The sequence below is a fragment of the Gymnoscopelus microlampas genome, assembly GCF_963454915.1.
Source record: "Gymnoscopelus microlampas genome assembly, chromosome: 2".
Lineage (NCBI taxonomy): Eukaryota > Metazoa > Chordata > Actinopteri > Myctophiformes > Myctophidae > Gymnoscopelus > Gymnoscopelus microlampas.
The window spans coordinates 43,675,710-43,701,908 of NC_139939.1; the positions used below are offsets into that span (position 1 = coordinate 43,675,710).

The 26,199-nt window shown below is 40.7% G+C and overlaps 1 protein-coding gene across 1 annotated transcript; it reads left to right on the forward strand.

Moving 5' to 3' along the window:
* Positions 1 to 238: 238 nt before the first annotated feature.
* rhot1b (ras homolog family member T1) lies at positions 239 to 23,628 on the forward strand. The gene is made up of 20 exons (XM_084045326.1): positions 239 to 376; positions 1,631 to 1,689; positions 2,610 to 2,691; positions 2,920 to 2,963; positions 3,063 to 3,116; positions 3,739 to 3,791; positions 4,504 to 4,612; positions 8,451 to 8,552; positions 9,074 to 9,172; positions 9,699 to 9,807; positions 9,985 to 10,105; positions 11,632 to 11,716; positions 12,656 to 12,801; positions 13,284 to 13,384; positions 15,039 to 15,169; positions 16,194 to 16,277; positions 17,954 to 18,076; positions 19,080 to 19,282; positions 21,259 to 21,381; positions 22,661 to 23,628. Exons 1-20 carry the CDS (start codon positions 340 to 342, stop codon positions 22,776 to 22,778), a joined length of 1,983 nt encoding a protein of 660 aa, XP_083901452.1. The 5' UTR covers positions 239 to 339; the 3' UTR covers positions 22,779 to 23,628.
* Positions 23,629 to 26,199: the final 2,571 nt, after the last annotated feature.

The following is a 26,199-nucleotide window of genomic DNA, read 5'->3' on the forward strand; positions in this document are numbered from 1 at the left end:
AAAGGTGATTTAGTATTGAGGGTTTAAGTGGTTAAATGTCTGAAAATACACATTAACATGAAACCAACATCTATAAAAATCTTTAATCTGCAACACAAGTTTATGCAATATGATTTTCACTTTTTACCCTCTTATTTTGAAGTCCATCAACCGGACGTTACATATTTATGTAGGTCGTTTTTGACGGAACGCGCTGATGTGATTTTGACGGAACAGGAACAGCCTGACGTGGAAAGAAGGCTCACGCCGTCCGTCGCGCTCTCTGCCATTCATCTTCCAGATGAGCATAAATGTTTATAATAAACACACTTAGTGCTGTGTGTCTCAACGCTGGTGAAGATGCGCAAAGACGTGAGGATATTGTTAGTGGGAGAGCGTAAGTATGTGTGTGTGTCATTGTGTTGTGTTGATGTGTGGCTCAGTGGTCTGTTATATCAGGTCATCTAGCTCTGATTTCTCTCCTGCATCTCAGTGGTTGATGATGACAGCTGGGCGCGTGATGCTGACGTTCGCCACCACGGATGGTGTTTCTGTGTGTGTGTGCACATCATAGCCTCTCATTCATCTATATAGGTTAAATCTAATATGCAAAACATATTATTATAATATAATCCAGTGGTTCTCAATCTGTGGGTTGGGATCCCCAGGGGGGATCCCCAGATGACAGTGAAGTGACAGTCTAGGGACTTTTAGTACCCTTTTAATACATAAAAAAAAATACAAATTGTCAAATGTATATAAGAAAGAGGCAAAAATGTCTGCTTTTTTTCACAATATTTATCTGTGGAACCGAATCAAACTAAATGTAATGCCTCAACTCCTACATTCCAAGTGCTTATCAGGGTGGGGGGTCCCCAGTTCAAATATGATTATTTTGGGGGGTCCCCAGTTCAAATATGATTATTTTGGGTGGTCACAGGCCTGAAAAGGTTGAGAACCACTGATATAACCCATATCCATAGTCTGACCCTAAGGGTCATATTATGTTGACCCCTTAGGGTCATAGTCTGACCCTAAGGGCAACATATTATGTTCCTAGATTTCAATGAATTGAATACACAACACAGGACATAGTGCTTTCTTGGGTTTATCCTTTTAGTGTACTTTTGTATGAAACTGTACCTGTGCCTTTTATTTTACACACTGTTAATAAAGTATTCATTCAATTAATCAATCAATTAATCAATCAATAAAAACAGAGCACTGCCTCCGAGATAGTCAAGAATAACATCTTGCTTTTAGACATTCACGGCAAAACATAGACTTTCGTTCATGCTCACCAAGAATAATAACGCTGACACTAGTGCTCCTGATCAAATGTATGCATTGCACTGCAGTCCTTTGTATGAAGGTGTAGTAGGTGACCTGATCTTAAGTAGCCTAGGCCTATGTTTATGGCCTGATTAGCCTGATTATCTGATTAGTGATGGAATTTGTGCACTTTTGATGGACATAATTATACGATCACTATGACTAGTTATGGCACTATCATTCTGATTCTAATGGTTTAATTTGTCAAGGATTTTACTTTACAAGTTAGGCTATATATTGTGTAGAAATGTATCTGTAACACAATTATAAATTGTTAATAATGGACGGGGAACCTTTTTCTCCCAAAATAATTCCACAGCCAAGGTGGGGAAGACATCTCTCATCATGTCCCTGGTCAGCGAGGAGTTCCCACAAGTGGTATGATTGAATTATTCAAGCTACTGCATCCACTGCTGTGGAGTTAAGATTAACGAAAGGAGCGCAAAGATTAATTTATACTCTGAAAGCATGCACATGCGTTGATATGGGTAAAGCAGATTTGGGGAGGGCCCATTCGGACATACCTTATTATATTCTATAATCTAGTAGTCTATTCATTGAAAGCCACTAGATTTGGGTGCTATTTTATTATCTATCGATTTGATAGGCACATTGACTGTATGAGGTGTGTGAGATTGTCTGCGTGCGCAATTATACATTAGAGCAGTGGTTCTCAACCTGGGGGTCGCGACCCCCAGGGGGTCGCGACCCCCAGGGGGTCGCCAAATAATTTGGGGGGGTCGCCAGATTTTTTGGTGAAAAAAAAAAAAAAAAAAAAATGTTTTTTTTTTTTTTTTTTTTTTAACAAAATATTTTTTTATGTTATCATTAATTCACGTTTTATCAGTTAATTTACTCAATTTACCCACTTTTTGCAAAAATGTTTTGATAATAAACAATTATCAAATAACCTATTATAATTAAATAACCTTTGCGCACGCGAATGGGACCGCGCGCGTGCACGCGGGGGGTCGCGGGAAATAATATCATTATTTTGGGGGTCGCGGCCTGAAAAGGTTGAGAACCCCTGCATTAGAGAGTCTGTTAACCGTGTAAATGAACGCATATATGCTGAAATGTAATGCTGATATGAAATGTGATGAGCACAAGGGATAGAAATAGCGTTAGGTGAGCCACTTTCTTGCCACATCAGAAGGGGGCCTGTTAAGGCATTAAATGCCTGAGCCAATTTTTTGTCCCAGTCCAACTCTGTCATAATACGGAGAATAAATTAGGCTTTGATAATTAGTTTACTAGTGATTGCCAGTTGTATTGTATCGTGTGGGTATCTGTTACAGGTTCCTTATCGTGCTGAGGAGATCACCATTCCAGCAGATGTCACACCAGAAAGAGTTCCCACGCACATAGTTGACTATTCAGGTACCGTCATGGCTAAGACTATTTCTCATTTTCTTTTGACTTTAGTTGTGATTGAAAAATCAATTCCATCGTATATTAATTGTACTTTTGTACTCATACATTGGACTGGAAAAAATAAAAATGTATCCTATTCCTATTATTTAATTAATCATTTAGTTTTAAATATCTTTTCCGATACTGGTGTCGAAACAACTAATTTTTAATAAGTCGTATTTTCTACAACCACAGAGGCAGAGCAAACGGATGAGCAGCTGTTTAAGGAGATTTCCAAGGTGAGTTAGTTAGTTCATTGATCTGACACCCATGCAGAAATAGCCCATTCCAGATAGAATCCTAATAATGGACATCTCCGTCTATCTCTCTCCTTGTAGGCAAATGTGATTTGCATCGTCTATTCTGTCAACAATAAGAAGTCTATGGAGAAGGTCAGTTACCAGCAGTGGTACAGTTAGTATCTCGGTATTTTGTTGTCACCGTGCTAACCTGATAAGCAAAATGTGTTTTCGAGTAGCCTCTAAAACAGGGGTTCCCAAACCTTTCAGTCCGCGACCCCCCAAAATAATCATATTTGAACTGTACCCCCCAAAATAATCATATTTGAACTGGGGACCCCCCAAAATAATCACATTTGAACTGGGGACCCCCGCCCTGACAAGCACTTGGAATTGTAGACATTACATTTAGTTTGACTCAGTTCCACAGATAAATATTGTGAAAATAGTCGATCTACAAGCTCACAACACCTCGCAAAGCGAGACATTGTGAGCTTGTAGATCGGCTATTTTGTTTGCCTCTTTCTTATGTCATATTTGACAATTTGGCAGATAACCTGTATACACATATACTGTATGTTGGTTTGTTTACTGTTGAGTGAGAAAACAGTGTTGCATATTAAGCTAATCATCTGGGGACCCCCCAAAATAATTTGGGGCTCCCCCTGGGGGTCCCGACCCCAAGTTTGGGAACCCTTGCTCTAAAACACTTGATATGTCCATAATTATAACACTGTGGTAAACTAGTGATCATCTTCTCCTCTCTAACACCCAGGTTACAAGCCACTGGATCCCCCTTATCACTGAGAACACAGACAAGGATAGCAGGTGTGTAGTCTTGTGGACGGTAATTGTGGCTGAGGAACATGCATACTGGTAGATTACTGGGTTAGTGGTGGTGTTGGGGTTATTATTACATATCAATATAGCGTTTAATATAATGGGGCGTCAAAAGTACAATTTTACAAGCTGGTGTATTATTATGTTGCTCTCGTGGTGTTTATCGTCTCTGTCAGGTGGAAACCTCATATGTCCAAGACTGTTACTTTTTTAGGATTCAAATAAAAAAATAGCAAAAGTAGCTCAAAACGCGTTTCGAGCTTGTGGATCTGCTGCTTTTGATAGTTGTGTGTGACGCTGTAGTATGATCAAGTTGGGCGTTAAAGGGATAGTTCACCCAAAAAAGTACTTAGTCGATTAGTCACCCCATGGAGACTTGAATTCATGGATATTTTGGGGTTTGGGTTGTCACATTCCTAAGCCAATAATTTGATGACGGCAGCGGATGTAGGCAGCGGTTCCGGTAGGAGAGACAAAGGAGACTCTTTGTGTCTCCTACCGGAACCGCTGCCGGTCATCAAATTATTGGCTTAGGAATGCGATAAAAACAAAAAAATATCCATGAATTCAAGTTTCCATGGGGTGACAAATCAATTTAAAAAAAAGTCATTTTGGGGGTGAACTATCCCTTTTAATTTATCAAAAATTTGAATATGCATGTTTCTGTCTGACAGCTAACGTTATGTTGTTGTGTGTGCAGGGTTCCTCTGATCCTGGTGGGGAATAAGTCTGACCTGGTGGAACACAGCAGCATGGAGACCATACTGCCCATCATGAACCAGCACAGTGAGATAGAGACCTGTGTAGAGGTAGGACCAGGACCTTCATACTGTAATGGAAGACTTACAAAGAATACTGATTTATGGGTCAAAGCAGGGACGTGCAGAAGGATTTGGAGAGGCAGGGGCTGGAATTCCAAAAGGGCACCTATTGGCTTTTACCATACTTTTACGCCCGAAAACCCCAAAAATCTGAAAAGGTATCATTGCATGCTTAATGTCCTCAAAGTCACGCACCCAACAAGTTTTGAACTGAGCAGATTGGACCTTCCGTTCCAGAGATAATGGCCAAAACATCTTGAAAACGTCCACTTTCGCCGATTTTCGATCGCCAATTTTCGATCGCCGATTTGCGATTGAGTTTTGGCCATTGTTGCCCGTTATTCTTTAATAACACGAGCTAGGAAGGTCGTACGGTGACAAACTAGATACCTGAGAAAGGTTAGCTTTGTGCTGCATCCAATACATTCACTGCCTTTTCCATCGGCCTTACCGTTAGGCCTCTAGGGGCAGTTGAAACCTTTTTTATTTTTTATTCTTTTTTTTTTACAGTCTGGAGTGGGCACTTTTTTAGTGACAGCTAAAAGGGCAGGGGCTCAAGCCCCCTTTCATGTCTATGTGTGCACGTGCATGTGTCAGAGATATCATGTGAACGCTGACATTTGGTGGTCCACGTGTTTACACTGTCCAGAGTTAAATTAAGACATGTGCTATTTGACTGTGTATGATTATTACTTTTACGTGCTAAGGCCAGTCCACACCAAAGCAACTCCTTTCAACAAAACTGTTTTAGAGACCGTTGCAGCGGTCTGGACTGACCAGTTGCAGACTGGTGCCATTTGGGGATAATGGTTGCTAGTAGTTGCAAGGAGTTGCATTGGTAAATGGTGCATTTATAAGCGCTTTGCATAGATTGTGCATTACATTCACCCATTCACACACACACACATTCATACACCGATGGCGGAGGAAACCATGCAAGGCACCAACTTGCTCATCGGGTGCAATTAGGGGTTCAGCATCTTGCTCAAGAACACTTCGACACTAACTCTGGGGGAGCCCGGGATCGAACTGGGACTCGCGGTTCCCATCCGGCCGCTCTACCGGCCACTCTACCTCTGAGCCACTGCCGCCCCTGCATTGGTGTGGACTGGCCTTAACCCATAAAGACCTGAGGCGATTATTTAAAATGTTTTCTAAATCCTAACCGTTTTTATTTTTTATTATAAAAACAAAAAAATCTAGATTTTTCAAAAATAGCAGATCTACAAGCTCATAGCGCGGCACTCGGTCCGCGCTATGAGCTTGTATATCTGCTATTTTTGAATAGCCAAATTAATCTAAAGTGACACAGATGCGTTCCAGGTCTTAATTAACACTACTGCGTTAACTTGTGAAATAGAAAGCTTTGTCTAGGTTAAAGCCCAGCATGCACACGGACACACGCACGCACGCACGCGCACACAGTTTATGTTTCTATAAATATTTCTGCCAAGGTTACAGCATAGAACAAAATCAGTTTTGTCCATGCAGTCTGTTTGACCTGAAGCTGGCCCAAGACCAGAATTATGTTCTGTCTATCGCTTCTCTTGATTTTTCATTATAGAAACATGTTGGATGACCTTGTATCTTCAAGGAAAGACATTTACAGTTTCTACTCTTACACTGTACTGTATGTTGTTAATGAATCTTACCTTCACTCAGATTAGCCATTTGGGTCTCACACTGATTCTTATTCAGAACATCTTGATTTTCTTTTAAATGTACATTTATTTTGCCTTCATGCCAGTTAACCAGCTGCTATTGTAGATTAAAAGAAAGGAAAGACGTGCACACATGTAGATGCTTTGAGCAAGAAATTGAAATTTACTATAGGTTTCTTCTATAGATTGAAGGCATGCTTTGCCCGAGCAGCTCGCCAAAAATTGGTTGCTGGTCTGTTCTTGTCCCAGCTAGACTATGGTGATGCCATCTATAGGTTTGCTTGTCCCACTACATTGGCCAGTTTGGATCCATTGTACCATTCGGCATTGAGATTTGTAACTAACTTACCCTTTAGGACTCATCATTGTACTCTGTATGCAGCAGTCGGCTGGTTCTCCCTAGGTGCCCGTAGGCAGCAGCATTGGTACACTTTCATCTATAAGGCAATCTTGGGTGGAATTCTCCCCACTTATATCTCCTCAAAATTTGAGGTGGTAAAAAATGGCCTCAATCTCAGATCTAATGCATGGATACGTTGTGTAATCCCGGGTTTTTCATCTGAGGTGGGCAAAAAATGCCTTGCTTTTCATGGTCCTTGGGCTTGGAACGACCTCCAAAAGAGTTTGAAACTTGCCACACTTATCTCTGTGCGAAGGTTTAAAAGTTTCATTGTTGAGAAACTTGCTCATACCTGTAATTGTTTGGATGTCTAAAAAAAAAAAAAAAGGAGAAACTATGTCATTGTACATGTGGGTAAAATTCTATGAATTGCTACATGTAATAATTGGATTAGTTTCCTGGTAGGTTACTTGGTTTGGTTTGAGCTGAGTAATAATAAATGTTTTAGTTTCACTAGGAGATTTGTTTTAAGGTTCCTGTGAGTCATGGATGTATTAATATTACTGTTGTACTGATTTGTACTGTTTGTTTTAGCAGTGATGTGAAATTTTTAATCTGCCCCTTGGCCAGTTCCCACTTGTAAAAGAGACTCTGTCTCAATGTGTTTTACTGGTTAAATAAAGGTTAAATAAAAATAAAAATAAAACTATGTTGGGCAGGTGCTGAGCGAGAAATGACAGCCAAAACAAAATGAAAAAACGCTTGCACACTGATGAGCTCCATTTAAAGGAAAATAAATGTATTGCACCCTTAAAGTGTTGTGACGTTTTTTGACTCACAACAGCCCTTCTTCAGACACTGTTATTGTACACTACTGGCTCACCTGCCAGTGAGGAGCCTCCACCGGTAGGACGTAGCACCTCCGTCCTGCTCCTCTCTCGTTCAACACCTCCCTCTGACAGGCATCTCTCTCATGACGCATTGAGTGATTGTAGATGGGCTATTTTTAGCTGCTACAGTTTGGTCAGCTATTTTAGACATGGTCACTAAACTACTGCTACTATACACACACTGAATTGGAACGTGGTTGCACTCACTATTTTAATGACGTGACGCGCACGTCGCTTAACACCTACTCTACAGGTCAAACAATGGACAATTGATCTTGGCTCATTCCTATGTTAATCCACCTGGTGTGAGTCGGGAGCCTCGGGAGCCTTTGTAAACTTTATTGAGGTGTGAATTTAAAGTTGCTTTAAATCTATGCATGTGCCTGCGCGTGCTCCTGGTCAAATAGGTTCCTGCACGGCGTGCAAGGCCGTCCCATGAGCAATGCAACCCTGCACACAACCACGGTCACTGCACTACTGGCTTGGCAGATCTAAGCCTTCCCTGGTGTAACAGACACTGACTGCTGTCTAACAGAGCAGCAAGTTGCAACATGTTATGTTTGGTCAGACTGGTCAATTAGACTGGGCATGTTCCACAGACAGATCATGTTTGTTAATACCCTATAACTGGGTCTGGCTTGGCACGCCCACGCCCACGCCCACGCCCACGCCCACGCACACGCACACGCACACGCACACGCACACACACACACACACACACACACACACACACACACACACACACACAGAGACAGAAAGGCAAGGCCCTACATTTGACAGTGATACTAACAGTCCCGTCTGTGGTGCGAAGAAGGAACGACAACAACAAATGACTTTATTTGTTTATAAAGGTATAAAGATGATTTGATATTTCTTTCAGGAAGCATTTGTTTATGTATAAAAATACAAAATAAACCTATTCTTAATGTTTGCAGTGTTCGGCAAAGAACTTGAAGAACATATCAGAGATGTTCTACTATGCCCAAAAGGCAGTACTTCATCCCACCGGCCCCCTCTACTGCCCAGTGAAAAAAGATGTAAGCTGAAGAAGGAATCTATCGATGAATTACAAAATATTGTAGTATTTTGCCCCATATAACAGCCCAAAATGTGGTTAAAGTGGGCTAGCCTGTTTCATACCCCGGGGTATATTCTGGGCTAGTCCGGTTTATACCACATGGTATCAAACAGGCTTGCCCCCTTTAACCCCGGGTTATAGTTTGGCCAGGGGTACATTTTGTGGCCTAATGTATACAGGAGGTCACGTGACAAAAATAATAGATCTACAAATTAGCATGTTGCACCGTGATACATTGTTAGCCTGTAGATCTGTTCTGTTTGTCACGTGACAGCTTTGCTCGAGTCTGTCTTGGTGCATTGATAGCATACTGGAGTAAGAGGCTCATTATTGCACCATATGACTTCTATAGACCTGGGAATGAGGTCAAATACTTTGGAAAATTCATTGTTGAAAATGTGTGGGAACGTTTTTAGATCTAAATGAAGACCAGTTTGTTTTACTGACTTTATGAATCATGTGTTACTGTTTGATTCCCAGATGAAGCTACTTTGTATGAAAGCCCTGACACGAATCTTCAGAGTGTCTGACCTCGACAATGATGGAATTCTCAATGATATTGAGCTAAACTTCTTCCAGGCAAGTTAACCACTTATACCCTATACATCATATATCAGCCCTATCCTCCTATAATTCTTCAAAGCTCTGTAGTGGTGAGGCCAAAATCTGCTCTGCCCGGTTCTTCTCATTGGCTGGAGCTATTGATCTGAATTTGCACACAGCCATTGACCATTACCATGTGCACGGATGTCAATTTCACCAAATCTCAGCTGTTTATTAGCGTTTCTTTTATCCCCCCACGGGTATGGACTAGTATACTTAATTGACAGGATTCCCCCAGCGGTCTGTACTTGGTCACCACATCTCTTCGCCGAAAATAGCCAGTCTACAAGCTCTCAATGTGTCCCAAACACATTGTGAGTTTGTAGATCTGCTATTTTTGCAGAATGCTCACTTATTTTCGCTGAATGTATGCCTATCATTCATGAGATGCCAAGAATAGGGACGCTAGGCTTCATTTGGTTATGTCACATGATTATTGTAGCAGTCGGGGTCTGTTGTAGCAGTTTGATTCATATGTGTGTGTATGTGTATTCATTCACAGAGGATATGCTTCAACACACCTCTAGCACCTCAGGCTCTAGAGGATGTAAAGAACGTGGTGAAGAAGAATCTGAACGATGGAGTGCGTGACAATGGCCTCACCCTGAAAGGTAACGATTGATATAGTCTGACTGACTGTCTCATCCAAGGGTCTAAAACAGTGGCACTGGACGATTTCAACTATGGAAAAGGGTTTGTTTGTGATCTGGAGCCAGTGCATGTACATGCACACACACACACACAGACACACACACATTCATGAATTCTCTGTTACACTACTACCGCAGGCTTCCTGTTCCTCCACACCTTGTTCATCCAGAGAGGACGTCATGAGACCACGTGGACAGTGCTCAGGAGGTTCGGATATGACGATGACCTGGAGCTACACCAGGACTACCTCTACCCTCCGTGAGTCTTTCTTTGGTGCAGTTATTTGATAATAATCTATTATGATTTATACTGCAGCACCCAAAAAAATAACAGACCCCACCCAGGTCAGTCGCTCAAATATGACTATCGTAAACGATACAGAGCCACCTCCCTGACAATAGTGCCAGGACAATTTGTTTATTTTTACCACAATTCTTATATGAGATGATTCTAAGATGACCCAATGTTATTTTCCATAGAGAAAAACTTCTGTGACCCAGGGGATGAACTTGTGACGCCAGGACTTTGGTACTCTATAACTCATAGAAGTTTGATTTATAATTAGCAACACCTGGCGGAAAAAAATGCATGAGACTTTTTAATACAATGTTTCATATTTTTTGACAATAAAGGAGACTCATACCAAACGAGACATATACTTCATTGTGCAACGGTATTGCACGCCGAGAACATACAAGCTCACAACCGTGTCGCGGATGCGTCCGTTGTGAGCTTGGAGGTCTGCCATTCTCGTCCGTTCTCTGCGTGTGACACCTTCGCTGGACGGAGCATAAATTAGGCTTGATGGGCTGCAGCTGTGCGAGCAATAGCAGGCTCTGGTGCAGTGATCATAGAGCACTCCCTCCGGTCTGATGACAGCCACTGGAGGTAGGGTTTGGGGGACAACTGCTTTGAATTGCTATTATTGTTTACACACAACAGAAACCAAGGATTATATATTTCATGAGCGAGAGATCGCAGTAAAAATCCTAAGCATTCTTCCTCCATGCTGGGAGAAAAAGAGCATCTGAAAGTATGATGGGATGCATTTTTGAGTGCAGTGACCACTTTTCCATGACATCTTATGAGCGGTGGGGTTCACTTGGTGCCGGCCTGCGCACGCATACTGGTTCTTATCAGTGTGACGTTGTTAGGGGTCTTATCAGGCGAGAACTCATACAGGATAAATCCTGTATTAAAAGGATAAACAAGTGAAATTGGAAGTGATGAAACAAAGGGCCCAACCTGAATTTTTCTTCTTTTTTTTTAAATTAGAGTGCTGCCAAGACGGTGAGACCCCTGTTACTGAACAAACACTCCATAGCAATGATTAATATCAGAAATAATATAGAGCTTTAACTTTTTAACAATTTGTTTTGTTTGTTTTAGCCCAATAATATAACTTACAGCACGTCCTATAAACTACTCTACTTAATTCCACCCTACCCAGGGTTGCATTGCTCATGGGACGGCCTTGTACCGTACGCCGTGCAGGAACCTATTTGACCAGGACAGGCACATGCATAGATTTAAAACAACTTTAAATTAACACCTCAACAAAGTTTACAAAGGCTCCCGACTCACACCAGGTAAATTAACATAGTAATGAGCCTAGATGCATATCAATTGTCCATTGTGTGACCTGTAGTGTAGGTGTTAAGCGACGTGCAAGTAATTAAAATACAGTGCAACCACGTTCCAATTCAGCAATGCAACACTGACCATACCTGATCCCCAATGTCCTCCCAAAATGTATGTATATTTATACATTTCATTCTCCCCAGGTTGAAAATACCTCCAGACTGCACTACAGAGCTGAACCATAACGCCTACCTCTTCCTCCAGAGCGTCTTTGACAAACATGACAAGGTACAGTGTGTTCACTTCTGCCCCCAGGTGTATGCACTGGGAAGAAACCTCTCGTTCTAAAATACAGCCCTGAGGCAAACACGGAGGCTTGATTTAAATGTGAGCTACTGAGAAGGGCTTGGCAGGAAGGAGACTGTACCGTCTTCTCGTGGGATTACATCTGTATAATTATGTTCTTGATGGGTGTCGACTAGGACTGTCACAATTATTACATAATCGACTAATCGCAATTATTTTTGCATAATCGTCATAATTGTTTCCATGTTGAAAAATGTTCACACATTTCCGAATATTAAAAAAAGCAGAAATAGCTGCTACAATGTAAGCTTGTAGATCAGCTATTTCTGCTATTTTTACATGTATACAATTATTAAATATGTCAATAATTTCTTTGTACATTTAAGTTATTTGTCATATCTGCCCTGTGAATTTTTTTATTACGAAGCCTAAATGGCAAACAGAAAAAAAAACAAAAAACATATTTTCCAATGTTCAATGCCAAACACAATGAAATCGTTAATCGCAATTATTTGAGTGAATTATTTGATTAATCGTCAACTTCAATTTGTAATCATGACCCTAGTGTCGGCTTTTGTAAATGGGGTTGATAAACTGCAGTTAATCTTCAAAGATACCATTGAGAATACTGAGGAGACACACACACACACACACACACACACACACACACACACACACACACACACACACACACACACACACACACACACATACTGTACACAGACTTTTCAGGCTGCAGGATGCAAGTAGACTTGATAATTGTTGGTTTTACTTAACAATTTCTCTTAACACTTTTTAATTTTTTATTTAGTTGATAAGGGACATGTTGCCTTCGCTAACATGTGGATCCCACTCTCATATTGCTCTATGCTTTAGCTACAGTTAACCAACCAATGGACTGTATGTGTAATCATATTTCAGGACCGTGATTTTGCACTGTCCCCAGAGGAGCTGAACGATCTATTTCAAGTGTTTCCCTACACGCCCTGGGGTCCAGATGTCAATAACACAGTGTCTACCAATGACCAGGGCTGGATTACCTACCAGGGATACCTCTCACAGTGGACGTATGTACTGGTTCCCAACCTTTTTAGCTTGAGACCCAAAAGAGAGGTTTTATTTCTCCCCGGGACCCAAACTAATGAAAAGAGCCGATCTACAAGCTCACAAGTTGTGAGCTTGTAGATCTGCTATTTTCACTACTTCTTAAAAGTTTAGTATTTTTTCTAATTCATGTAATTTCTTGTTTTATTATTCATTCATGATTAAGGGGATATTTATTCGCGACCCATAAAAATAGGTCCGCGATCCAAACTTGGGTCCCGACCCACTGTTTGGGAAACAGCGCTGTAGGACATCAACATTTCTTTGATCCAAGTTTTAGATGATCACATCATTACACACAATTAGTCTCCATGAATCCAGCATTTCACTCTTTCTATAGGTTGTCTGCTCTTCTTCTATATTACATTTTCTGCAGGATGTTTTTCTTCCTCCATTAATATTAAAAAAAGGCAATTGATTGCATCTTTTCCTTAATTTTGTCCAGGCTAACAACTTACCTGGATGTCCAGCGATGCCTGGAGTACCTGGGCTATCTTGGGTATTCTATCGTTGCTGAACAGGAGTCCCAGGCATCAGGAATCACAGGTGAATCATCTCTGCAGTAAATTAAATTATGACTCAATTGTGATGAGTTATATTCAAGGTTATAATCATGCTTTTAACTAGTAAATAATTCCTGAGCATGAAATATAATGTCATTTTAGGAGCTTTAGGAGTGTGAGTCCATTAGTTTGCGCGGCACGTAGGTTTCTATCTCCCAGGCTTAGCCATGCTGGCTGATCAGTTTATTGGGCTTTGCTATCAGCCACTATAGTCATTATTATGCACCTGGTAACCACCTGGATTCCAAAGGGGAATCCCCTCTAGCTAAGGAAGATATATTAGTCCTTATGGGCTACAGAAGGGCTACTCTGCAACACTCCCAATACAAATGCAAGCCTGTGTCCCACTGAGGAAATAGTTTTGCAGTGCATTGATTTTTACTTTAGAGCAAGGGTCTTCAACAGGGGGTCCTCAGAGTTACTACAGGGGGTCCGCCAAATCTTTGTGTGATATGATGTTTTGTTTTTTACATTAACCACTTGAACCCTAGCATCCCTTTTCTGAGGAGAACTTTAGCCAAAAATAGCAGATCTACAAGCTGCGAGGCGTTGTGAGCTTGTAGATCGGCTATTTTTGGCAAAGAGGTAGAGGGGAAATAGAGCAGACCACGTAAACCAAAAAAGTTGAATCTGAAACACAATTTCATACAATATAGAGGGGGGTCCCTGCTTCATCTCTCTCTCAGCTAGGGGGTCCCTGGCCTGAAAACGTTGAAGACCCCTGCTTTAGTGTGGTAATTAATGTGCCAACCACCACCACCTAAAATGACATACAATACAACCCTTGGAGAGATAACAGGAGTAGCAGAGTAATCAACCGAGTTACTATAACTCAGCTCACTGTAGACCAGTTTGTGTGGGGTTGCAGTATACTGTAAACACTACTGTAGACCAGTGGTTCTCAAACTCTTTCATGTCAAGGACCCCCAAAATGATATGTATTTGGCCGCGGACCCCCATCTGAACATGTTTTGTGCCAGGGACCCCCAGAAGCAAAGATTTGTGTAAAAAATGTTCGCTTTAAAATAAATAAAAATCAAAGATTTGCCATGAGCTTGTATATCTGCTATTTTTGAATAGCCAACGTATAAAATATGGTTAAAGTGGTTAAAATGATTGTGAAGCTACAGTATATTAACTGATTTTGCTGGGGACCCCCTGGTACCCCCCAAGGACCCCTTGAGAACCAATGGTGTAGAGCAATATGCTGCACTCACAAACGTAGCCGTTTTTGATGATTTATTAAAGTGCACAGCATAAGACTAAAACCTTCATCGGCATCTTCAGGCTGAAAAACGTTTTGTCTCGGACGACTGCTGTGCACTTTAATAAATCAATGTAAAGTGTTGTTTGTGTCTGCATGTTTGACAATATTTGGCGAATTATTTAACTCAAATCTTTGCTTCTGTGGGGGTCCCTGGAACAAAATATTTTGAAATGGCGGTCCACGGCCAAATACATAATAATTTTGGGGGTCCATGACATGAAAAAGCTTTGAGCACCACTGATATAGAAACACAATTTTTTTCAGAAAACTGTTAGGATTTAGAAGACATTTTGTAGAATTGTTCTCAGGTCTAGTATAGAGCTAGTATAAACGGATTCCCTGACCCTCGTCTCTGTTGGTGCTCCTGCAGTGACCAGAGATAAGAAGATTGACTTGCAGAAGAAACAGACCCAGCGCAGCGTCTTCCGCTGTAACGTCTTCGGCGACATCGGCAGCGGCAAGAGTGGCTTCGTCCAAGCCTTCCTGGGTAAAAACCTCATGGTGAGCAGCCATTAAAATATTCAATGGAGGGGTCATACAGTATCTGATAGGGAGGGAATGCTGATTCTCAAAGTGGGGTCCAGGGACCCTCTTGGTCCCTTGACGGGGTTCCTTAATGAACCTTTGGTTTGAGAGCCACTGATCTAGGGGCTCCAACAGCAAAGGCACAGTCACCCTGAGCCTGCCAGTAGCCACAAGTCAACTGACCTGGAGGTACTGTAGGAGGAGGAGGGGTTAAAAGCTCAGTGATTTACTGTAGGAGGGGGGCCAGCCTGTTTACACTTTAACCCTATATACTTCGTTGATGGGGGTCCCCCAGGGGTCTATACCTGGCCCCCAACTTTTTGCCATCTACACCAGGGGTCTTCAATGTTTTTCAGGCCAAGGACCCCCTAGCTGAGAGAGAGAGGAAGCAGGGACCCCCTCTATATTGTATAAAATTGTGTTTCAGATTAAACTTTTTATTTTTTACTTGATGTGCTCTTTTCCCCCCTCTACACCTATACCTCTTTGCCAAAAAATAGCCGATCTAAAAGTAGCAGATCTACAATAGCAGATCTACAAGCTCACAACTAATTGTGTACATACTGTACTGTATATTTTGCACAAATTGTAGCTGCACAGAGGCCTCCTGGACTGGTGAGCTATGATAATCACTGATAACAGAAATCAGAGATTCAAACAACAACAATTTCTGGTATACCTATCAATAATACCCATCACATTAACCCATTAAGACCTTGAACGCATCTGTGTCACTTTAGATTTCTTTGGCTATTCAAAAATAGCAGATATACAAGCTCATAGCGCGGCACCGAGTGCCGCGCTATGAGCTTGTAGATCTGCTATTTTTGAAAAATCGTGAAATTTTTTATATTTTTCTCCGAAAAACTGTTAGGATTTAGAATTTTTGTAGAAGCGGCCTCAGGTCTTAATGGGTTAAACCTCAATCTACATTGTGTTTTGATATGTGTCACACGTGATTTTATTACTGTGTTTTCCCCTCCATGCTAATCTCACACAGCGCCAAAAGATGATTCGAGAGGAGCACAAGTCCTACTATGCCATCAACACAACATATGTTTACGGCCAGGAGAAATACCTCCTTGTGAGTATTTATTTTTCTGTGTTGCTTAAATAAATAAATAAATATAAATCCCTATACCCCAAATGTCTTCGCCAAAAATAGCCGATCGACAAGTTCACAACAAGTGTGTGATTTTGTAGATCAACTGTTTTCCCTGAATGTTGAATGTTGTGCTGAATGTCCCCCCCCCCAAACAACAATTTTGAGGTACTTCTACTCCACTACATCTCAGAGGCAAATATTGTACTTTTTACTCCACTACAACGATATGTTAACTTTAGTTACTAGTTACTTTTTAGATTTTAATTATTATTACAAAACCGACATTAACCACTTCAGCCCTATTTAAACTTTGGTTATCTAACTATATAAATGGCGAGCGACTTCCGCACCCTAGGTGCGACACCCCACAGCTCTGTTATCGAATAAACAACGCACCGCCAGACCACATGTCGCCAACTGACTCGCCACGGCGGCCGCGCTGAATTTACGCGTCGCGTAGGGGACCTCTCATTGCTCACTACACCTTTTCCACCGCGCAACATAATTAATTCTACTCACCAAATGTCGGACAAAACGGAAGGGGAGGCAGCTTCGTACCGTTTACCGTGCACACCACCGACACCGCACGGCGACGGGTTTCGCCGAAACAACACGAGCGGCCGCCATTGCACTCTGCCCATGTCCTCCACAACAGCACACACACAGCTCCTTTGCTTCAACCCCCCCCCCCTTCTTACGTACCTCCTTTGTTCCACCCAGGCCGTTACTTTCACTTCACTCATGTCTCGATCACAATATGTCCGTCCTTCACGTGCCATGTTCATCCCAAACACAAAAACAAACAGCCACCGCCACAGCACAGCACGCTGCCCAGGGTAATTTGGTAAACAAACCTGCCTAGGTTCATGACACCACAGGACTCGACAGTGATGTCATCATTATGCAACCCGGAAGTACAAATACCAAGGATAGGTCAGTGATGTCAGTCGGGTTGCCAAGTTTGCTGCCAGGTTTTAAAAAACAAGCGACAGAAACAAGCAAACCGTGCATGAAAAAAAAAAAAACTGCCGAAGGGGTCCGCCATGTTCCAGGGCGGTCCCCGGGGGTCCCAACACTCACAGGGGTCGGCGGACCACCAGGGGGTCCGCGGACCACCAAAGTAACAATCACTATTAACATTTTTTCCAATTTTTTTTTTTTTTTTTTTTTTTTTTTTTTCTTTTTGGACACTTTTACTCCGGCGATTTGGGTACCCCAATATACACGCACCCACGCTGGGCCCCGTGCGCGGCTGGGGTTGAGGGGGGCGTAGCCCCCCGAAACTCTAGTTTGAAAATAGCCGATCTACAAGCGTCGCATCGCAACGTGTTGGGAGCTGGTAGATCTGCTATTTTCAAAAGATTTTAATACGTTTTTTATACATATTTGAATACATTTTATACATAATGATACCTTGTGAAACGGGACATTCTGCATAATGATTACTTTGTTTTACTTTTGGTACTTTAAGTATATTCTGATGCCAAATCTTTTGTACTTTTACTCAAGTAAATTTTGAATACCAGACTTTTACATGTAACAGAGTATTTCTACATTGCAGTATTGATACTTTTACTTGGGTAAACTAATTTAGTACTTTTTCCACCGCTGATGTAATGTACAGTCATGGTAAATGTTATGTCGTCTCTCTCCAGCTTCATGAGGTCTTCCCTGATGTTGACTACCTGTCAGACGCTGACCTGGCTTGTGACATCGTCTGCCTGGCTTATGACAGCAGCAACCCTCACTCTTTTGAGTACTGCGCCAAAGTCTTTAAGGTACATGAACACTTGCTGTAAACCTCCAAAACGGTTACTTTTCAGGAAAAGGAGAAAGAAAAAAGAGCCTGTGTTCCAACGGATCCAATTTAGTCATGATCTCGTATTAACCCTTTAAGGCCGGGAAGGGAACGCATGTGTGTCATTTTAAGATTTCTTTGGCTATTTTTAGAAAAATCTTTTTAGGAACATTTGTGCAAATCATTTTTAACTCAAATCTTTGCTTCTGGGGGTCCCTGGAACAAAATATTTTTAAGATGGGAGGGGGTCCGCGGACAAATACATATTATTTTGGCGGTCCTTGACATGAAAAAAGTGTGAAAACCATTGAAAATATAGCAACATAAGTAAAAAAAAAAACTGTTAGGATTTAGAAGACAATTGTAAAATCCCCAGAAGCAAAGATTTGAGTTAAAAACTTTCGCTTTAAAAAAGTATATATATATTCAAACTAAAGATTTGCACACATTTTCACGATTAAAAAAAAAATTAGCAGATCTAAAAGCTTGTAGAGCGGCACTCGGTGCCGTGCTACGTAAAGCTACGCTTTCATAACCTTATGTCATGACGCAGAGTGGACCTGTGTTTGCTGTGTGTATTCTCCCTGTGTTCCGGGTCACTGTTTAATTCCCTCTATGCGAGGTGTACCTGTGTTGCTTCTTTTGCCAAGTAAAGTATTATTATTTCTACAACTCCTGTGTCCGCCTCCTGCTATTGGGTGACAACTTTTCATTTAATAGTTCAGTATTTATAAACCCACACAAACCACTTTCACTTAAAACTTCAAATAGTGAAGAAAGTGGAACTACAAGCGCACACTGCAACGTGTTGTGAGCTTGTAGATCAACAAAGTAGGGCATTAATTTACAAAAGAAAGACAACAACGTCATGAAAGTGACTAAATCTATGCACTGTGCTCACTGGCCTGCAACAGTTAAATTCTCCCACAAATATGATGATACTTTAACGGTGATCCTCATTTGCCCTCTCTTTTCCCCTATAGCAATACTTCATGGACAGTAAGACCCCATGTATGATGATAGCAGCGAAGTCGGACTTGCCAGAGGTCAAACAGCTTTACGCCTGCAGTCCTCTGGAGTTCTGTAGGAAGCACAAGATGCCCCCGCCTCAGTCCTTCACCTGCAACACTGCCTCAGAGCCCTGCAAAGACATCTACACCAAACTCACCACCATGGCCATGCATCCGTGAGTGTTAAAAAAACACATCACAAAACACTTTACACCAAAACAACGATGTGTAGCTTGCATTGCTGCCTGGTGCAGTTTAGTTGTTTGATGAGTAGTTTTTCCAGCGCATGACCATAAATATTTGTTAAAGGGCATTCTGGGAAAAGTAGGAAACCACTAACTGAGCTTATCTTGCAAACCGCTGGACCTCCATTATTTTTCACAGGACCACCAGTGGTCCTTGAGGATTTTCCAGGTGGTCCCCAGCTAAATGATGGAGAGTTGGTAACCAAATGGACCCTTACACTGTAGATCTTTAACTCTTGAGAGTGTAAAATGAAACCAAATGGTCCTTTATGGGTCCATTTGGTTTAATGTTATGCTCTCATAAAATTATTGTTAAACATCTGCATTACTTAATTTACAAGAAGTCTATACACAATTAGAGAATGTAGAAGAATTGTTATTTTGACAACGATAACATATATATTCTTAATTTTTGGGTCTGAGAGTGTCTCATCAAATGGTGGTCTGTGGCTCAAATGTCGAATAAATAATGAACCTTGATATGAAAAAGGTTGAAAACCACTGTCATAGATGACTGATGCCACAGGCTGGCCACATGAAGTCCAAGATCCACAGTGGAGCCACGCTCTTCCCATGTGGATCCCAAGATCCACATGATTTTGTACAAATGATAGAGTAAGGAATTGCACTATAATATACTGTAGGTGGGATGTAATGAAGAAGACATGTATGACATTTTCCAGATTTCTTTCAGAGAGGAATTATTGAATTATTATGAGAAAGAAGCACGGCTGTACAACTATTTCCACTTGTTTAAATCCATGTTGAGGTTTTCCCAAATAGAAAGAAGCACAGTTGTATAACTGTTTGACACGTTTATCCATGTTGAGGTTGCGTTTTAAAAGATAACACCCATATTTCTATACCCTGCCTGTCTGCTTGGTGACAGAGTGGGATACTAGGCTGGGTATTTAAGGGCCCAATTAAAAGTATCTCACGTTCAACTGTAGAAAGTTTTGATAGATCTCGCCTTGCCTCTATCGTTATAATTGAACACACCTTACCGAACATAATTGATGACAACTTCTGTCCTCAAAATGTAACAAATTCAACAAGCTTGTCAGGTTCCAAAGCTGAACCTCCTCTGCCTCTAAGCTCAACTGCTCCACGTCCTCCTCTTTGGCAGAGGCCCTTGGCATCAGTGCCTGACATAAAGTATTAAAAGTCACACATTAATTCACTTTACTTCCCTTTGGAAGTATTACTTTGCAGTCTGGCGGGGTAAGTGTTCCTACGGTGTGCTATCATACAGTACGTGGATGGACTCCTACTCTGCTGTAATGTTGGATCGCCCCCAGAGGTTCACACTCCTGCAGTTCCCTGTCTTCACACATCACCTCTCTGCCCCTCTGTCACACAGTTACATGATATACAGTAAACTAGCCCTGTTGAGGTCATCTGAAAATCCCCAGCGTAGTCGACTACTACACTACACACATACACACAACCTTTTAAAATCCTTTAAATTCTAATTGAATGTATCAAGTTGAAAACACCCACCTACTGTACTACAACAGTGTTTCAGAAAGGCTAGATCTCAGTGTAGCTGAGTTGTAGCAACATCCAGATTTACCCATTAGACAATGTAGTCATTAGGATGATGGTGGCGTGTCTTCGGTTTCTGCTGTACCTTCTTCTTCTCTGTGTGTGTGTGTGTGTGTGTGTGTGTGTGTGTGTGTGTGTGTGTGTGTGTGTGTGTGTGTGTGTGTGTGTGTGTGTGTGTGTGTGTGTGTGTGTGTGTGTGTGTTTACATATCCTGTTCAAACCTGTTTCTGTGTCCATGTACGTACGGTACTATGTAGTCTACTTACAGCTGTGTGTGTGTGTGTGTGTGTGTGTGTGTGTGTGTGTGTGTGTGTGTGTGTGTGTGTGTGTGTGTGTGTGTGTTTCTTCACCTCTCTCCTCAGCCATGCCCGGTTGCGGTGCATGTGCACATGCAACAGGTGCACCTTCTGCCTGTGTCAGAACTTCCTCAACTCTGAGCTGCTGCAGACGGTCAGGGCCAAACTCTACGCCGTTGTGCTCAGCAGGTCCTTACTTACTTCCTTTTATGACTATACCGTGTTTGACCACCTGTTAGCTTGCTAGGATAACCTCTCAATCCTTCTCCTCATCATTATCATGTTAACCTTCCCTGCTGCGTTTAGCGCTCTGATTCTTTACTTCTGGCTGTTGATTCCACTATATAGATTCTTGTCCTTATTATATATATATATATATATATATATATATATATATATATATATATATATATATATATATATATATATATATATATACTGTATGTATGTATATATATATATATTATATACATTACATTACATTACAGTCATTTAGCAGACGCTTTTATCCAAATACGTGGGAGACATACGTGGGAGACACACTTACAATAAGTGCATTCAACATAGGTAGGGAACGCGAAAACTACTAATCACCAGAAGTCTTAAGTGCATTTTCTGCTAAAACAAGCAACCAAGAGTATACCTAGCGCTAAGGTAAAAGTGCATTATATCAGCTACCTATTTCCTTAAACAGATGAGACAAAATTGGCAAAATCAAATGAGCAGGAGCTAAAACAAATAAGTCTATCGACTAAACAAGATCCAATAAAACAATACAACAATAAAACAAGCGGTTCGTACAACTAGTTAACAACAAGTAGGCCAGGCAGAGAGGATGGGTAGTGTTTCCTGAAGAGGTGGGTTTTCAGCCTGCGGCGAAAGATGTACATATATATATATATATATATATATATATATATATATATATATATATATATATATATATATATATATATATATATATATATGTATATATATATATATTTTTTTTTAATTTTATTTATTCATTTCTCAGTACAAAGACATATTCCTGTGTATGTCTACTTTCTCTCCTTCACTAAGATTGGTTGTCTTCCCACCATCTGTCCACCATGGCTTGTCAACTCGAATGGCATGCGAGGCCGTCGGCTCAGTGCTCAGTGCAGGCAGTCGCTCACCTGGAGGCTCACTCAGGCAACGCCTCACAAGCCTCAAGGCCTTTCTGGCAGTGTGCCTGTCTTGTTTTCAAGCTGCATGTAAAACCATACTTTGTTCAGTGAAGAGGGAAACAAAATGAGAGCTTCCCCTCCATTCGGCCATACTGCATGATAATGCTGTTGCTAAGCCCTCTCTCATTTAGACCTTTTCCGTTTCCATTTCTCTCTCAACTGTCCTTCTCTTCACCATCTCCCCATGTCTATCTTCGTCTCTTATTTCTTAAATCTGTATTCATGTTCTGTTCCTCCGTTTCTCTCTCTTATTCTCTCAGACATGTAAGCCAAGCAGATCTGAAGAGTTCTACCTTCTGGCTGAGAACAAGTGTCGGGGCCACGGTGTTTGCGGTGTTGGGTTTTGCGATGTACAAAAGACTGCTAAAACCACGGTGATCATTGGACACTTAACAAACCTCCCTTGGGTAGACACAGTCCAGACACATTTAACCAATAAATTAGGCTACACACATCTAGAAGATGAAATTTGGCACATGGCGAAATACCATGTATTTTTTCCTCAGACTTTTTCTTCAAACACTGCAAACCGAAACCACCGGAATCTCATACAAGACTGTCCTAAGCTGCTTCATTCTTTGCAATATAATTATATACGATTGTCCCCTGAGGAATGAGGATAAAGATGAAAGATGTATTTAATTTTGTACAAAGGTTGTTAAACTGCATTCTCTGGCAGTGTCTGAATAATGTGGGCGAAGTATAGATAATCTATTTATATTTATATTAAAACTGAGACGATAACTGCTGACAGGTCTTAGTCGGTTGCACAGCATCTATACTTTCTTTTCTTTTTTCTCTGGAATGCTGATTGAGATGGAGAAGTCACTATTAACCATCAAAGAGAAGGGTTGTGACCTGTGTGTGTGAAGTATGCAATAGTGTTCAAGTAAGACTGAACAACATGTAAATATTGTATATAGAATTACAAGCTTGTACTTTGGTTGTCCATGCATAATAGGCAATAATGTGATAAGTTATGATAGTTCTGCAGGTTTCAAAACGTTAACAAATTTAACGTTAACAAAGGTGCACTGAAAGAACCACAACTAGCTAAACAATATGATATGTTGCTAACATTGATCAGTGGTGGAAAAAGTACTAAACATTTGTAAAAGTATCAATACTGCGATATAAAAATACTCTGTAAAAGTAAGTAAAAGTCCGGAATTAAAAATTCACTTGAGTAAAAATACAAAAGTATCGGTATCAAAATGTACTTAAAGTACCAAAGTAATAGTACTCATTGAGCAGAATGTCCCATTTCACAAGTTCATAATCTATACAATCTTTTGAAAGTAGCCGATCTACAAGATCACAATGCGTTGCATCGCGACGCATTTTGAGCTTGTAGATCGGCTATTTTCAAATAGCCCAAAATATATATATAGGGCTGAAGTGGTTAATGTATGTTTTGTAATAATAATCTAAATCTGCAAAGTAACTAGAGTATTCAAATAATTGTAGTGGAATAAAAGTACAATATTTGCCTCTGAGATATAGTGGAGTAGAAGTAAAAGTACTGAAAATGGGAAATACTCCAGTAAAGTATAAATTCCTCAAAAGTGTACTTAAGTACAGTACTTGAGTAAATGTACTTAGTTACTTTACACCACTGACATTGATAGATTAACACTGACTGCACTGGCATTCACAGTCAAATGTTTGATTCTACAATTTGTATGTTTGTACATCTGGACAGGCTCCTACTAGGGACGTGCACAGATAGACTCTAGGTGGTGCTACAGCACCTGCCCTTTGCCCTCTTGACCAGAAGTGCCCTTTTGGAAAAAAAGGGCACTTTTTCAGTTTACAGCAGGGGTCTTCAACAGGGGGTCCAGGACCCCTAGGGGGTCCTCAGAGTTACTACAGGGGGTCCGCCTTTTTACCATAACCACTCGAAACCTAGCATCCCTTTTCTGAGGAGAACTTTAGCCAAAAATAGCCGATCGGCTATTTTTGCCAAAGAGCTATAGGTGTAGAGGGAAAAAAGAGCAGACCAAGTAAACAAAAAAATATATAATTTACTTGAGCACCTGCCCCTCAAAATGTCTGTGCACGCCACTGTGTGTGTGTGTTGTGCGCCTGTGTAATCTCTTATCAATTGCGCGACATGGCATCGGTGCAATTATCTTATTATTGCAAGATATATCAGCATGCTTCAGACTTACTAAACCACATTACTTCATTACTGTTTTTGAAAATTATTATTGTAACAGATGACTGAGTCAACTACCGGTATGCCACATTTAATGATAGCTCCCGGTGGTAACCCAAAGCGCTTATTCATACAATACCTTCACGGAAACACCTTGAGTGTTCATGTAACTGTGGGAGTGTAAAACATGAACCCTTAAATACCAAGTGTAAAAATGTACCATTTTTTTACACTCTTGAGTTAAATTAACACTTAGGATTTTGTTATTATAGGAGTGAAGTCACAGTAACATCTGTATGTTTGCCATCTGAGTGGCCATCCTGGATCACCATTCTATTCTTTAACCCAAAGCTTTATTAAGGGGAAAAAAATAAGTTTAAAAAAAGCTAATATATAATATTGTTTACATTTCAATTCCAGTTTGACCACTGTCAACCTAGCGTCCCTATTTTGTATTTATTTTTTTATTTCAAAACATTTTAGAAAATTGTGAAAATGGCAGATCTACCAGCTGTCATGTCGCATTGTGAGCTTGTAAATCGGCTTCTTTGTTTGTTTTTGTTTTAAAGGACAACTTTGGTTTTTTACAACCAATGTTTATGTTTTAGATTGTAATTAAAGTAAATAAATGATGAGTGTTAAAAATTTTAAATTTACTGCTTTCTATAGTTTTAGCAATTTTCACAATCTTTTTTACAGTGTTTTCACAGTGGGCGGGGGCATTCTGTCCGGTGGCTAAATATGCATTTTTTGAACACATTAACCCGGCGTTTTCTTTATTATTATTTACAGTAGCTCTTCTAGCCCCCAATAACTCACATCTGGCCATCTCAGACAGCCGGACCTTTTTTATTGTGTAAAAAAGGCATATTTAGCCACCGGACAGAATGCCCCCGCCCACTGTGAAAACACTGTAAAAAATATCGAAAAAAATGCTAAAACTATAGAAAGCAGTAAATGAAAAAAAAATTACACTCATCATTTATTTACTTTAATTACAAGCTAAAATATAAACCTTGGTTGTAAAAAACCAAAGTTGTCCTTTAAGCCTTTATTTGACAGTAAATGTGGAGAGAGTAGGGGAATGACATTCAGCAAATCGTCCGACCGGCTGGGAATTGAATCAGGGATTTGCTGGTCAGGGCGTTGAGGTCATGTGGTCTGTGCCGTAAACCACCTGGCATTCATTTAGCCCAGTGGTTCTCAACCTGTGGGCCGGGGGACGTGATGAGGATATTGCAATTTGGCCCCCAAATATTTGGCAAAACACTAAGATTTTAATGATATATATATAATGATATATATATAACATCATAACATATATAACATTAATGATATGGTCTCATATTGTTCCATATTTCCATATCCATATTTCCCACTGTCTCTACTAGGTTTGTTTAGTTCTGTTCACTTACCTTTGCCTTTCCAAAACGTTTATAATAAATGAACATCTATTGTAGTCTGTGTGATGGTCTGAAGCTCATTGTTGGTACTGGTGAATGTTTTTCACAATCTTGTCAGGTGGATTGGAATGAACGTTTTTTTTTGGTTGCAAAAAAACATTTTTGTGTAACTGACAAATTGGTTCTCGCACCAACCCTACTATAGAATAGATCTTTAGATATTTGTAGAACTGCCATG

Bases quoted from the DNA above. Each gene is read 5' to 3' on its own strand.
- rhot1b (XM_084045326.1), top strand. From the start codon at position 340: ATGCGCAAAGACGTGAGGATATTGTTAGTGGGAGAGC. The intron at 12,802-13,283 runs GTATGTACTGGT...AATTTTGTCCAG, and splicing joins GGATACCTCTCACAGTGGAC to GCTAACAACTTACCTGGATG. The intron at 16,278-17,953 runs GTGAGTATTTAT...GTCTCTCTCCAG, and splicing joins GCCAGGAGAAATACCTCCTT to CTTCATGAGGTCTTCCCTGA.